Source organism: Phalaenopsis equestris, unplaced genomic scaffold (genome assembly GCF_001263595.1).
Source record: "Phalaenopsis equestris unplaced genomic scaffold, ASM126359v1 Scaffold000002, whole genome shotgun sequence".
NCBI classification, from domain to species: domain Eukaryota; kingdom Viridiplantae; phylum Streptophyta; class Magnoliopsida; order Asparagales; family Orchidaceae; genus Phalaenopsis; species Phalaenopsis equestris.
This window is the reverse complement of record NW_018164444.1, coordinates 61,810,808-61,826,468: the sequence shown is the minus strand read 5'-3', so window position 1 is coordinate 61,826,468 and position 15,661 is coordinate 61,810,808. Positions and strand designations below refer to the sequence as shown.

Here is a 15,661-nt window from a genome sequence, read left to right as displayed (position 1 = left end):
AGACCCTATATCTAAACCTACTTGAGGAGCATAAGCACTTATAATATTAAAAATTTTAGTATCAATGATAATCTTAAGGGCTAGAATTCTATCACCAACTCTATTAATATTTACAACATTATCTTTCAAACTCTTATCAATAATTACATCTACATCATTTCTAGTGCGACTCTTACCAGAATACTAAAGTTTAAAACCTAAATTATCAATCTCCTTAGTCTTTTCTCCAACTCATTTAGTTTCTTGAATACATAAGATATTAATTTTCCTATGAATCATAATATCAACTAATTCCATTAATTTACCATTGAGAGTACCAATATTTCAAGATCCTATCATAATATTAGTTTCATTAGTTTTATGAACTAATTTTTTTACCCGCATTTGTCCGTAATGTGAGAATCATTGCTTATTTGACACTACACCCAGACGCCGGTGTAAGCGGGTCTCTTTCACTGTATTCAAGTTATACAGTGCGTCGCTTTCAGGGGACGCCCTAGCACTTACACAATGATCAAAATGATTCATGTCATGATTTTTTTCGACAAGTTTTACACTGGTTGTCGACTACCTAACGCAATCGTCCACTTTTACAGAGCAAAAATAAAATTTCTAAATAATATAAAAAAGCATAATTAACTTCTAAATGATGTTAATATCATGAAAAATTATCAAAATGGGCACTTGCATGGCCGTAAGCTGAAATTTTATAGCAGTTAAAAGTTTTAAACAGTCATGATTCAAAAAAATTTTTTGCTAAGTATTAAAATTATAAAAACATTTTTGCTGCAATTTTCTTTGAATCATTGAATCTTCAAGCCAAGTTTTTCCGTTAAGGAATGAGATAAACTTTAAAAAACATTTTTAAAACAAATTTATTTGAATTATTTAATCTTCAAGGAATGTGCAATATGAATTCACCAAGCCGTTCTCGCCCGCATTTGAAGTCAATTGCCAGATGATTTCAGAATATGGACGTTAATGACTTTCATGGTGCAGTTTTAAGGAAAAATAATAATCAGGTCATTTAAATCTAGCATTTGGGGGGTCAAAAGAATGTAATCGTTGCTAACTTGATACAAAAAATTCTCTTTACAATCTTTAGAGTTAATTAAACATGAAAGTTCACATTTCTAACACTTCAATAGCATAATATTAACACAAAATATGACGACACCAATCATATACGGCTACAAAATAAGCAAAATTAAATGAATGAATAAGCTTGTGATTTAGTGAATCAATCTCAAGAGAGAAATTTCAGATTTTCTAATTTGGTCATGACAAACAGATCACAAAGATTACTCCAGCTAAGGCTTGAATTAAAGAATTTTATTATGCTAATGGATGGGTAAGGATGAGATGAAAAAAATCCAAAAATATGAATTAAATGAAAAGTAAACAAAACTACAAAAAAAAATGTAAAAAAAAAGACAGACAGAGTTTTCATCAAAGACATATTAAGCCTTCTTTAGTTTAAAAAAAGAGGAGGAAAATCATTCAAAATTTGGAGAAAGTGAAAAAAATATGGAACAAATTAAATCATCAAAGAAATATTTATGTTTCTATGATTTTTTTTATAGAAAATTATTTTTCATTTTAGAGTTTAAATGATTAGCAAAATTGTCTTGAGTGTTACTGGGAGCAGAAGCAACAGTAAGTTTCAACCACGATTCCGGTCAAAGAAAAAAAAAACAATCACCGTCTTGTTCAAGCTATTGACCATCTACGAAGTAAGTCAGTAAACTACTAATGAGGCTCAAAGTCCGAGAAATTAAAAACGTATCAGTTTGACCTTACCAGTGAATAAGTTGCAACATTAAAGGGCGAATATATTTTACCACATATGTTACTGTTAGAGAGCTAGATCATGAATAGATATAACTATTTTGGATGACCATCCAAGCATCCTAACATATGTGTTGAAGATTTCAAATTTTTCAACAATATCTGCAAATCATTAACAATCTCCAAACAGGAAAAACAAAAGAAAGCCTGAGCAGACAGATAACGGGACTTTTTAAAATGAAAAAGAATAAAAATAAGACAATAAAGCACACGTAAAGCATCCCAAAATCTACAATCCCTTCAGTTCACATGGATAAAAAAAATATTTTCTCCAAAATATTATTCCATGGATGAAATAGAAATAATACTACTTCTTGCATGACCAACAAAATAACATGACTGGAGTTTTGGAACATGGAAAATAACAGAAAAGCTTAAATCTTGCTGATTTCTCTATTAGTAAATTAGATAATTGCAACCTATCCTTAGAAGCACTAGCTTTATTCACCTTATCTACATCAGAAAAGCTTGCATCCCTAATGTTTTCAGACGATGAATAGATCTTTTTTAACCAGCAAAACATCCAAAAGTTTCAAATCCCGCATGTTCTCAAGGAGACATAAACATTAGCCACAACAGATTATTCAAATGGCGAATGACTCCTTTCAACATAGCATATAATGAAACATAAAGGTATTTGTTAGGTATGGCTCATATACCATATAACGGACAGATCTTGGAGCAAAGCTGAAGTATTTGTCCAATTGGAGGAGTTTTTCGTTATGTGGGTACGGTACAAGGGTAATTCTGTAATTACATATTATATTTCAGGGTTATATATATGTTTGTTTGTAATCCTAGGGCTTAATTTTGTATCCTGTACTATTTTTCTGAATTGAAGGAAAAGCAGTCGCACTGCTCCCGATGACGTAGGCATCTTTGTCGAACCTCTTTAAATCTTTGTGTTTTCTTCTGGATTTGTGTCAATCCTCATTTTTTTGCCCTAAATTTCTCAACAAGTGGTATCAGAGCAAGGTTCTAGGGCAGAAATTTTTGGCGCAGGGACGAAGAAGATTTGGCAGAGGAGTTCAGCTAGGGCTGCGGCAAGGGCTTCGACAAAAGTTTGGTGAGTTTGGCGATTCAGACTAGAAGGAGCAGGCAAATCGTTCGCACCGTTCGGTGCGTGTTCGCGCGACAGTTAGCGAGGAGTTTGGCAATGCAGAGGTGAATTCGGCGATGCAGAGGCGAATTCGGCGAAGAGGCTTCGGTTCCGCGAGCAGCTCCTGCGATCAGCTCGCGAAGGAGGTCCGCGAACAGGAGTGAAGGGTTTCGCGAACAGGCGTGAAGGGTTTTGGTGCGACAAAGATAGGCTTCGGCGAATTCGGCAAAAGTTTTTGGCCGAGAGGTTCACGGTAGCGTTCTGCGACCAGGATCTGCGAGCTTTGCGTGATAGAGGAGTTCGACAACGTAGGGTTCTGCGAGCAGGATGCAATTCAAAGAGGAGCCCGATTCGCTACTTCTTCTACTTCTCGAAATAGCGGCAGTTCGGGAAGGAATCCCGGCTTCCACAAAGAATTACTGAAGCAGAGAAATTTGCAGAAAAGTTCGCTACATGATTAATTTCATATGGTAATTTCTGGTGCAAAATTTGAGGTGATGAAGTTTGATGGAACTGGTAACTTCAGATTGTGACAAACAAGAGTGCAAGATTTGTTGGCACAACAAAAAATCTTGAAAGCTTTGCAGGCAATAAAACCAGATACTATGAAGGATGTTGAGAAGAATTGCAATAACGAGCGGCAATAATCATACGTTTATGTTTGACAGATGAGGTTATGTAACACGTAATGAATCTAAAATCTCCAAGAGAGGTAATGGAAGAAATTGTAAACTCAATTTATGTCTAAATCTCTGACGAATAAATTGTATCTGAAACAAAAATTATATGGGCTGAAGATGTAAGAAGGCTCTGTTCTGGTGCAGCATATGAATGTTTTCAATCAAATAATCACAGATTTATCACGGCTTGATGTGAGTATTGAGGATGAAGACAGAGCAATAATTCTGTTATGTTCATTGCTCTCATCCTATGAACACATAGTGATTACTCTGACATATGGGAAAAAAATAATAAAAGTTGTTGAGATTATTGCAACATTGTTGGCTTACAACCAGCGAAATTAGAATGCAGGGGAAAACTCGCATGGTGATAGTTTATATGTCAAGGATAATCAGGATCGTGGAAAGAAGAAATAAAATGAAAGTTTTGAAAGATGAAATTTCAGATCAAAGTCTAAAGGCAAAAAGACGATTCATTGCTACAAGTGCAATGAGTCAGGTCATATGAGATTGTCCAAAGCTCAAGAAGCAGATTGAGGAGAAACGTGATGCATCATCCAAGTCTGTAAATATGGTGCGGAGTGACAATTCAGATTACGGTGATTGCGATATACTTTCAATTTCATTAACTCAGTTTATGGATGCATGGATTCTTGATTCAGGATGCTCCTATCACATAAAACCTAACAAGGAGTGGTTTACTTCATACAGGTTAACTAATTCTGACTCAGTCTATTTAGGTGATGCTAGATGCTGCTATATGGTTGGTATTGGTGAAGTCATAATTAAAATGTATGATGACACTATTAGAACATTATGTGATGTCAGACATATTCCAGATTTGAAGAAGAATTTGATTTTCATGGGCACTTTACATAAAAATGGTTCTATTCCTAAGGCATATGAGGATAAGGAAACCATCAGAATTGTTAAGAGTGTATTAACTGTGATGAAAGGAAAGTTAACTGCAGGGAATATCTACAAAACTGTTGGAGAGTACAGTTGTAGGTGAAGTTCATTCTGTTGAGTCAGATGATGATAATACAAAGTTATGACACATGCGTCTGGGTCATCTTAGTAAACGTGGGATGACTGAATTGCATAAAAGAAAGTTGTTGCATAATGTTAAAAGCTGCAAGTTCGATTTTTGTAAGTTTGTGTTCTTAAAAAACTGACTAGAGTCAGTTTCATAACTAGAAAACACAAAACTGAAGGGATTCTTCATTATGTGCATTCTGATGTATGGGCCCAACTAGAGAATCTTCATCGGGTGGATCTCTGTATTATGTTACATTTATTGATAATTTTTCCAGTAAATTTTGAGTGTATTTCTTGAAGCAGAAATATGAAGTCTTCTCCAAATTCAAGTTGTAGAAAGCTGAGGTGGAGAACCAAACTGGCAGAAAGATCAAGTAATTGAGATCTAATAATGACACGGAGTACACAGATTCACAGTTTTAGAAATTTTGTGAGGAGCATGAGATTCAGATGCATTTTTTAATGCTCAAGACACCACAGCAAAATGACGTTGCACAAAAGATGAACAGGTCCTTAACTGAAAGAGTAAGATGCTTGAGACTGAATGCAGAGCTTCCTAAGAGTTTCTGGGCAAAGACTATGAATATGGCATGTTATCTCATCAATAGATCACCTCGGGCATCTTTAGGTGGCAAAGTTACAGAAGAGGTATGGACAGGTAATCCAGTTAATTTCGATTTTTCTGAATTTTTTGTTGTTCTGCTTATGTGCATGTAACTGAAGATGAAAGATCAAAATTTGATGCAAAATCCAAGAAGTGCATCTTTATAGGCTACACGAAAGACGTAAAATGATACAAGTTTTGGGATCCTATTGCAAAGAAGATGGTGATCAGTAGAGATGTAGTTTTTGATAAGCAGTCCATGTTGCAGCAGAATCAAGACAATGTGCAAGAAAACAGTTCCAGTTCAAATACAGTGCAGATGGATCTAGAACAACATCCAGTAGCAACTGAGACAATTGAAAGTTCAGAACTAACACATAGTGATTCCAATACAGATGAATTGCAAAATTACAATCAAGCCAGAGATAGACAGAGATGCATCAATATAAGTGCTCATAGCAGATTGTGTTATGAAGTCTTAGTCTCTTTTGGACTTTTAATCAACAGTGATGACCCACCAACTTATCAAGAAGCTATCAACAGCCAGGAGAAAGAGAAATTAATGGGTGCAATGGTTGAGGAGATGAAGTCTTTGCAGAAAAACCACACATTAGAGCTAGTTCAGCTTCCTGAGGAAAAAAAGACTATTGTGTGCAAATGGGTGTACAAAAAAAAAATAGCAGTATCAGAAAAAGAAGGGAAAAAGTTCAAAGCTCGATTGATAACAAATGAATTTTCACAGCAGAAAGAGATAGATTATGATGAAATATTTTCTCTTGTAGTCAGACATACTTCAATTAGAGCAATGTCTGCATTAGTAGCTAATTGAGATTTGTATTTGGAGCAGATGGATGTTAAAACCGCTTTCATGTATGGTGATCTGGAGGAGCGGATTTACATGGAACAGCCGGAGATAGGTGCAATGGTTGAGGAGATGAAGTCTTTGCAGAAAAATCATACATGGGAGCTAATTGGAGCTAGTTCAGCTTCCTGAGGGAAAAAAGTATTGTGTGCAAATGGGTGTACAAAAAAAAAACAGCAGTATCAGAAAAAGAAGAGAAAAAGTTCAAAGCTCGATTGATAACAAATGAATTTTCATAGCAGAAGGAGATAGATTATGATGAAATATTTTCTCTTGTAGTCAGACATACTTCAATTAGAGCAATGTCTGCATTAGTAGCTAATTGAGATTTGTATTTGGAGCAGATGGATGTTAAAACCGCTTTCATGTATGGTGATCTGGAGTAGCGGATTTACATGGAACAGCCGGAAGGGTTCACTCAACCTGGACAGGAGTATCTGGTTCGCAGGTTAAAAAAATCGTTGTATGGGTTAAAACAGTCTCCAAGACAATGGTACAAGCGATTTGACTCCTACATGATGCAGATTGGCTACGGCTCGTCGTTCGCGAACAACTTATGTCAAAAGTCTTCATGATAGTTTCATTATTTTTCTGTTACTGTATGTTGACGATATACTGATTGCTGCAAAGAATATGCATGATGCCCGTGGTTTGAAAGCTTTATCGAGCAAGAAATTTGACATGAAAGACTTGAGTCCTAAGAAGAAGATTCTTAGAATAGAGATTCATCGAGATAGAGGCTCAAGATGACTGTATTTATCTCAAAGAGACGATGTTGAGAAAGTGCTAGATTGGTTTGAGATGAGCAAAGCAAAGCCTGTGAGCACTTCATTGGCAAATCATTTTAAGTTTTTTTCGGAACAATGACCTAAAATAGATACATAAATCGAAGAAATGACAAATGTTTTATATGTCAGTGCAGTTGGTTACTTGATACATGCAATGGTACGTGCTTGCCCTGATTTGACTCATGTTGTTAGTCAAGTCTGCAAATACATGTCTAAACAAGGAAGACAACATTGGGAAGCAGTCAAATGAATTTTCAGGTATTTGAAGGATGCTGTAGGACATGGAATTATTTTTGACAGTTAGCGAAATGATCCTTTAGTTGTGGGATACGTGGATTCAGACTATGCAGGTGATTTGAATGACAGAAGATCTATAACTGGGTATGTGTTTACTCTTGGTGGAGGGTCTATGTGTTGGAAATCAAGAATTCGGTCTATTGTGGCATTATCTACAATTGAAGCTGAGTACATGACAGTAGCTGAAGTTGCAAAAAAAGTCTTATGACTTACTGGGCTAGTAAAGGAACTGGGTGTTGACAAGGTGGAGTTCAGTTGCATTGTGATAGTCAACATGTTATTTATCTGGCTAAGAACCAGGTGTACCATGTGTGAACTAAACATATTGATGTCAGGTATCACAAGATCAGAGAATTGATTACTTCTGGTGACTATTGTAGAAGTTTCATACTGATGAAAATGCAGCTAATATGTTGACTAAGTCAGCTACTATCAACAAGTTCTTGCATTACATGGACTTATTGAATGTTTGCAGTTGCTAGACAGCATGGTAGCCCAACCCACTTCGGTGCATGTGAGAAACTTCAATGTATTTTATTTCTCTTACGGGGTTGGATATTCGTCAAGGTGGAGCTTTGTTAGGTATGACTCATATATCATATAAGAGACAGATCCTGGAGCGGAGCTGAGCGAGCTGAAGCATCTGTTCAATTTGAGGAGTTTTTCGTTATGTGGGTTGAGGGTGTGAGGGCAACGCATCCGCAGTATGATACAAGGGTAATTCTGTAATTACATATTGTACTTCAGGGTTATATATATGTATGTTTGTAACCCTAGGTAATTACTATGTTGTATCTCATATTCTGTATCTTGTGCACTTTTCTGGAATAGAAAAAAAAGTCGCTACTCTGCTCCCGAGGACATATGCATCTTTGCCGAACTTCGTTAAATCTCTGTGTGTTCTTCTGGATTTGTGTTGATTCTTGCTTTTCTTCGCCCTAATTTCTCAACACATTTGAATCTTTATAAATATTCAAATTATATATAAACATTCTATTAGATAGTTTCACGCATTTATTTAAGGACAAAATTTTAAAAGGAGCATGTTTTTAGTGAAAAATAGGCGAGGAGCCAGAAAAAGAAATTTACAAGGGAGCATATACTCCTCCTTAGGAGGCGTTTATAAAAATAATAATAATAAAAAAATCAAGGGGTTTCTTGAAAAATTAATTTTTTTATTTTTTTATATGTGATATATTTTATTTTAAACAATATAAATATTAATATATATTACGTATGATTATAAATAGATTTGTTAATATTATTTACATTAATGAAAATATTAAATTTGTTAATTCGTTTTAACATTAATTATATTTTTTTATTAATATTCAATTAATAAAAAATAATTAAATAAATTAATTAACTAAACAAATGTGAAATTCATAAAATTTATTTCATATTAAAATATTCTTATAAAATAATATTTATGCAAAAAAAGAAAATCTTTTACGTCGGGGTGGAATGACACCTGAGACCAGCGTACATCTTTTACGCGGCTAGAAGTATACATTATAATTGAAGACGATATAGAAGCACACCACCACTCTAGACGATAATATTGAAAAAGAATTTGAAGAGCATCAATTGTGGTGCACTTCGATATCATCGCCTTTGGTCGTGGTATACTTCTAGCTGCTTAAACACTTTGTTTAACATGACAACTGTGTCAAAAACATCAGCTGCGACATCGACCATTGAAACCCCCGTCTCAATATATGTTGGGCTCAGGCCTCATTCTACCCCGACATACAAGAAAATATTTTTGTGTAAATATTATGTTACCATAACATTTTAATATGAAATTAATTTTTAAAATTTCATATTCTTTAATTAATTAATTTTGTACAATTATTACTTTTATTAATCAAATATTTAATTAAAATTTGATTAATACCAAAATTAATAAATAAATTTAATATTTTCTTTATTTTAATGAATATTAACACATCTATTTATAATAGTACTTAATGTATATTAATATTTATATTATTTAAAACAAAATATATCACACATTGAAAAAAATGAAAAGTTAAATTATTATTATTTTTTATTTCTTTTTACCTTAGCTCCTACCCTCACTAATAAATATGCTCCTTCTAAAAATTTGGCTTTTCTATGATAACTTTTTTTAGTGGTAGGATTTGCCCAACTTACATTTATGCTAAGCCTTTATTCAAACAATGTATTTTTCATAATAATTATATGCAATACACTATATTAATTCATAGTTATACTTTTGATCCTTATGTAAAATTTATGACTTGCATGAAATGATATTTTCCTTCAAATACTTTGAATTATAATGAAATTATTTATTTTTCTAAGCTTCATAGCTCCCTGAATTATCACTTCATCTGTTGTTATACATAGAGAAAATAATGAAGTTTAACATGAGGGGGGATCTTGCTTTGAATTTGCTTCTTCATATTTTGATCTTTAGTTTTGGAGTAACTTATAAATCATGTTAAGCTAACATTATTATTGATTTTATGTTTTGCATGTCAACTCTAATGTTTACTAGATGTTTCGTAATTGATTTAATGAAATAATTTTGCATGTTTTCGTACAATTTACTTGTATGACCTTGTTGCACTTCCATTGAGTTTGGTTGTGTTGCATGTTTTTATTTGGGTTATTAAGATGATTTTGTTTATTCTCGGAGCCGGATACAGTCAGGGCGCCACTCGTCCTCAGATACAACCCTAAGAGGGAAAATTGGGGACGCCGATGACTGTCTTGATAGAAAACACAGCCAAAACTCAACCCTGACATAAGGAAAATACATATATATATATAGTAGATAACTAGAAGGAGGAGGCCCCTCCCCTTGAGTAGCAGCCTTAGCCCATAAACATGGACTGGTTGGCACTGCTCCCCTCTTGGCTGAACCGGTTTAGCTGATCCAGTCAATTCAACCCTAATCAATAGAATACTTGCAAGAATGTCCGACGAAAACAAGAGAAGACAAAGTAGGCAAAAGTTGGCTTCAATATGCTGGCAATAATCAAAATAGAGGAACATTCATACTCATCAACACTGATTAACCAAATTTCATATTTCAAGTATCTGGCCTATAATTTGGAAACTTTCTTATCAATAGTCCTATTAAGAGTTACACCATTATTATTTTTAACCATGGTTGTGAAAACCGAACCGGAGGTCAAATCGGAAGAAGAAAATGTTCAAGGTTTACTGGTTTGACTGCAGTTGAACTAGAGGTTGAACCGGATAATGTAATAAATTATAAATTTATTTAAATATGACATGAATGATATATTTAAAAAAAATTGATTACTAAAATATAAAAAATATATATACAAATATTTAAATAATAAACACCACAATAATTTCCAAAAAATTATTCTAAAATTTAATAATTACTTTTTAAAAAAATTAAGTATGAAATATAAAAAACTCATTACGATAATTTTGAAAAAATATATGTAATGAATAAAAATTAAATATTATTAAAATCTAAGAGTAAAATCTTTCAAAGATATGTTGGCTGCTCTTCCTCCCATCCCTAAATCCGTCACTTGGCACTGAGGAATTGTAATCATTTCTTTCACCAAACTCCATTTATTAGTTGTTGGTTTCCACTTTCCAATGTCATTTATCTCCATTGGAAACCCCTCTCCATTGCAACCTCCCTATGCAAAGCCCACCTTATCTTTCCAACGCCACTTAAGTATTAAAAAAAATACAATTTTCGGTCAAACCGGCCAGTTTTTGCCGGTTCAACCCGTTTCAATGTCAGTTCAATCCAGCTCGATGCGGGAGCGGTTATTAAGCTAGCCCGAACCCGACCACTAGCCGGTTCACGGTCGACTGATCGAACCTGCAGGTTTGCAGGTTCGGTCTAGTTTTCTAAACCATGCTTTTAACAATTTTTTTTTCTTAAATACAGACTAGGTTAGTTTTGTCCTTTACACATGTTTTCCTATCCCTGCATCCCTCCTTGATAGTGCTTTCCCAGCTCGCTTCTCTGCAGTACGCATCACCTGAGTCCTTTTTCCATTAAACATGTATCCGACACAACTTATCTTATAGATTCTGATGAGACTTTCTCCTTTTTGTGCAAGTAAACAAGGCAGAAAATCTCAATAAAAGCAAGATAAATTTCTTTTTTATTATAAAAGGTTAAGACTATTGTGGCATTTCCATGCATATAAAGTAGAATAACTTCTCTTTTATAGTACCATATTCAGATTACACTAAACAAGGACAAATGGAGAAATAATAATCCACAAACGACACCCCAAATAATTGTAATAAAGCTTCCGGTGAAGATGACCATGATGATGACATTTTCTACATAAGATAACAATGCATGTCGAATAATAACTAACCAAAAGTCCTTAAATTAAGTTCAATGTTCCCATCCCCTGACCAAAATTTTCTCAACTTCGCCTACTTTACTGAAACCGACCTCAATCCCAATCCTTTCTAAGCGCAATCAGTTTGCCAACAACACATTTGACGAAATGTCCCACAAGGCCAAAAAACAAAAAAAGCAAAAACCAATGAAGAGATAAAGCTCGGCGTGGATAAGAATCAACTTATCTACCGGATTGTGTGCGTGTTGAAGAAGATAAGGGCTGTGCTCAGTGGCAAGGCGGTTGGTGTATCTCGGGCCCGTTTTGCTCGATTCCTCCATTGAGAAAACCCGTATGCAGCGAAGGATTCGCCGACGAGCGGTGGAGGTGTAGGGGAAGGGATGTCGGCGGGGGAGGGCTGAAAATCCTGCGAAGGAGAGATGGTGAGAAAGAAGTGCCATTGAGAATGGACTCCCGGAAATTAGTTAGCCCGACAGTGGCTGCGGCGTGCGTCTGGGTGGTGTAAACGAGTCTGAGTTAAGCCCGAGTTAAGTTTGATTAATTTTATTGAGTTCAAATTCGAGTTCGTGTTTAAGTTCACGAGTTAGACTCCGCTCACGTGTCTTTTTGTTTTTTTTTGTATAAAAAGGAGAAATAATATTAATTTAAAGTGATAGTATGATAAAATGTTATATAGAATGAACTGTTATGTTATAATAAAAAGTGGTTTCATATAAAATACAAAATATTATTTTTAAAATAATTTTTATAGTTTAAAGATAAAGTATTTAAATTTAATATATTTTTAATGTATTTTATATTAATATTTTAATAGGAGTTAGCTCATGAGCTAACGAGTCAAGTCGAGGCTAGCTCAAACTTGGTTTGCTAGCTCAAACTTGGTTTGTTAGCTCATTCAGCTCAGTTCACGCCCCACTTATCGAATTGAGCTCAAACCGGCTCACGAGTCAATTTGACTCACTTACATCCTTAGTGGGTGGCAGCTAGGTGGAACCAAATATTTTGAGCAAATTTTTATTTTTTAAATTAGAAAGATTTACAAACACAACACACAAATTTTATGTATTTACATATCACATACATAAGCTTCTGTATTTACACAACACACAAGGGGGGTGGGTCTCATATTTATAATAAATTTAAGTTATATTATGAAATATTAATAATTCCCTTTCTTTACTATTGATCGACAATCATAATTGTCAAAGTAGTCATTACTTTCACCAAATCCTTCATGATCGAATAGTCATTTTGCTCGCTCCTTTACTAGCCAGTCGTTTGTTCGCTTATTCGGTCAGGTTGCAAGACTCGATCGGTTAAACGATTTGCTCCAGGTCAACTGAGAGTTCTTTGTTCTCACCGGGGTTGCTTCTTCTCGTGTGTCCAGTTCGAAGCTATTGGATATACTTCAATACATTTTATTCGCACGATTAAAAGTCAAAGACATCTTTTACATAGTGCTAAAAAGTCCCCTATTTACATATTAAGCGCCAAACTTCACTATTTATAAAAATAAATATTTACATCCATGCCACTCAATTTCCATGTTTTCACATATCATACACCAAAACTTCAATTTTCACATTAAAATATACATGAAAATGTTTATTTGATATTTTAAGAATTAAAATAATGATTTTTTTTAATATGATGTGAAAGATTTGAGTGGCATGAATGTAATAAGTAAAATTGAGGCGTTAGATATGTAAACACATGGACTTGGTGGAATGTATGGAAATGCACCCTTATAAAAAATAACACTTCACTTTCATTAATGCATGAAGCACTTATTAAGGCCGTGCTTGGTAGCATCATGTTAATAGAATTAGCCACAAATTTTACTTAAATCAAGCCAAATATATCAAAAAAAAAAAAGGGGGGGAAATTAAAACCAACGTTTCGTTAAATCAAATTTTCAAGAGTTTTGTTTATTTCTTTTTGTATGGTTGCTTTATGCATATTTTACGTCATAAATTTGGATTTAGTAAATTCAATTATGAGGCAGATGTCACTTGCTGCGAGCTACGCTAGGGCAGACGAACGGGAGTTTAAACTCATCAATTCTCACTAGATTCGGTCTCCCGAGGAACACTATTAATATAAGTGGTCTTCCTAAGTTGATCGATGCGGCAGATGAAAGGGAGGGGAGGATTTCACGGGTCGCGGAGAGGAATCTAGGCAGAGAAATGAGGGCATATAGTGTCTTTCGACATTATTAAACGCAGATCGTGTGGGCGACCCCGCGATCCGCGTCTAATACCTATTATTCTAGATTTAAAACATGTGAATTTATCGGATTTATTAAATGTTATTTAAACTAAATCTTATATGCAAAGGAAGTTTGGGTGGTAGGATATATTTATAATTAAATAAATATATGAAAAGGACATAAGGGTTATAATCTAACTTGATCGGTTTTAAATTATAAACTCTATATAATATCTCTTATATTTAAAGCTATAAAACTCAACCAATCAATAATTTTTTAATGTGATTTAGACATATTTCAAATAAAACTAAATCCATAAAACACACTTAAAAGCAATAGATCAATTTCGTTCTAACAATAATTTAAGGAAATAATATTATTGCTCTCATACAATTTCTTATATAATAATTTGAATTTGAGATCACTTTTTATTTTTAATTTTTATTTTTATTTTTTTTACCGATACCCTAAAGCTAAAAGGTTTATTAACGATACCTTCTATTTTTACAGTGATATATTCCATTTTTATTTTGAAACATTCCATTTTTAGAGTGTTAATAATTGTTTGTCATACCTTTTGTCGTCTAGAGCAACTAAACATAATATATTGTCGGCATTCTTCCTCTCTTCTATAAAACAAACAACAGTAATAACACTGTAAAAATGGAATGTTTCAAAATAAAAATATATTTTGTAAAAATATATCTCAATAACAATACAATAAGATCATAATAACATCTTAATAATACAGTAATAACACCGCAAAAACAATGCAAAATAGACGTGTTATTGGTGTGATTTTTATCAGGCGTTTGTCATTGGCGTGTTTTTTGCAAAATAAAACCGTAAAACTGCGCCAATAATATAGTTTTTTTATTCGGTGGTGTTATTGTGATATTATTTTATATCGTTTTGCGGTGTTATTGGAATGAAGCTTTGGTGTTATTAGCGTGAAATTTATGCGGTGTGTTATTGGCTTGTTTTTTGGCATTGTTCCGGTGTTTTTCGGGTATTATTTCTGCAGTTTTGCGGTATTATTTGAGAGTTTCCGCTGCATTGTTGTTGTGTTATTATGATATTATTAGCACGGTATTCCAGTGTTATTGAAGGGTAACATAAGTGTTATTGTGGTGTTTTTCTTCTGCGGTATTATTAAGACAGTTATTTGTGACCTTATTTGGGAGTTACTCATGTATTATTGGCGGAGAAGCCGATGTGTCATTGTAACTTCTTTTAAATGGGGTGGTGTTATTAGAAGGAAATGAATGTATTATTGTGGTGTTATTGAAATAATATTTGAATAAATAATAATTTATATTCTTATTAACTGTTTTTTTCCTTATTTTGTTAACAATTCTACCCAAAATTAATATAATTTTTTCGCTTATGCAATAAACAAGCCGACTTAAACTCGTTTACTTAATTAAGCTCAAGTCCATACCCAAGCTCAAACTAATTGTCTGAGGCTCGAGTCGACTCATTTACGCCTCTAGGCACGTGATAGTTTAAATCACTTGGTTTAAGAAGATATTATATAATATATGAAGGTTTTATCTTAATTTTACTTTAAAAATGTTAAAATAATATTAATATTAGATTCACAAGGTGTTAATCGAATTTTATTAGGTTAGATATTCAAATGTATATGTTATTTTTACAATTTAGGTGTACATAATATATTTAAATGTACAATTTAGGTTTTAGATATTTAAATATATATAAGAATTGGGTGGTATGTGTTAATTTGATTCTGTGTATTTCTATATTTAGCTAAAGGCTATTATATAAGGAATATTTGAGAAGTTTATAAGTATAAAATCCTTAAAAATTATACAAGTGGTGTTTCTTTTTATTAAATTGTTATAGAGGTATTAAAATGCATTTTAATGTTATTTA

The 15,661-nt window shown here is 33.5% G+C and overlaps 1 protein-coding gene across 1 annotated transcript in view; it reads right to left on the bottom strand.

Annotated features, from left to right (window-relative positions):
• Positions 1-12,056, bottom strand: part of LOC110028422 (spermatogenesis-associated protein 20) — a 75,190-nt gene extending 63,134 nt beyond the window's left edge. The window contains exon 1 of the mRNA XM_020730256.1: positions 11,787-12,056. Within this exon, the coding sequence (XP_020585915.1) occupies positions 11,787-11,996 (210 nt within the window). The 5' untranslated portion in view covers positions 11,997-12,056. The remainder of the gene's footprint in view (positions 1-11,786) is intronic.
• Positions 12,057-15,661: the final 3,605 nt, after the last annotated feature.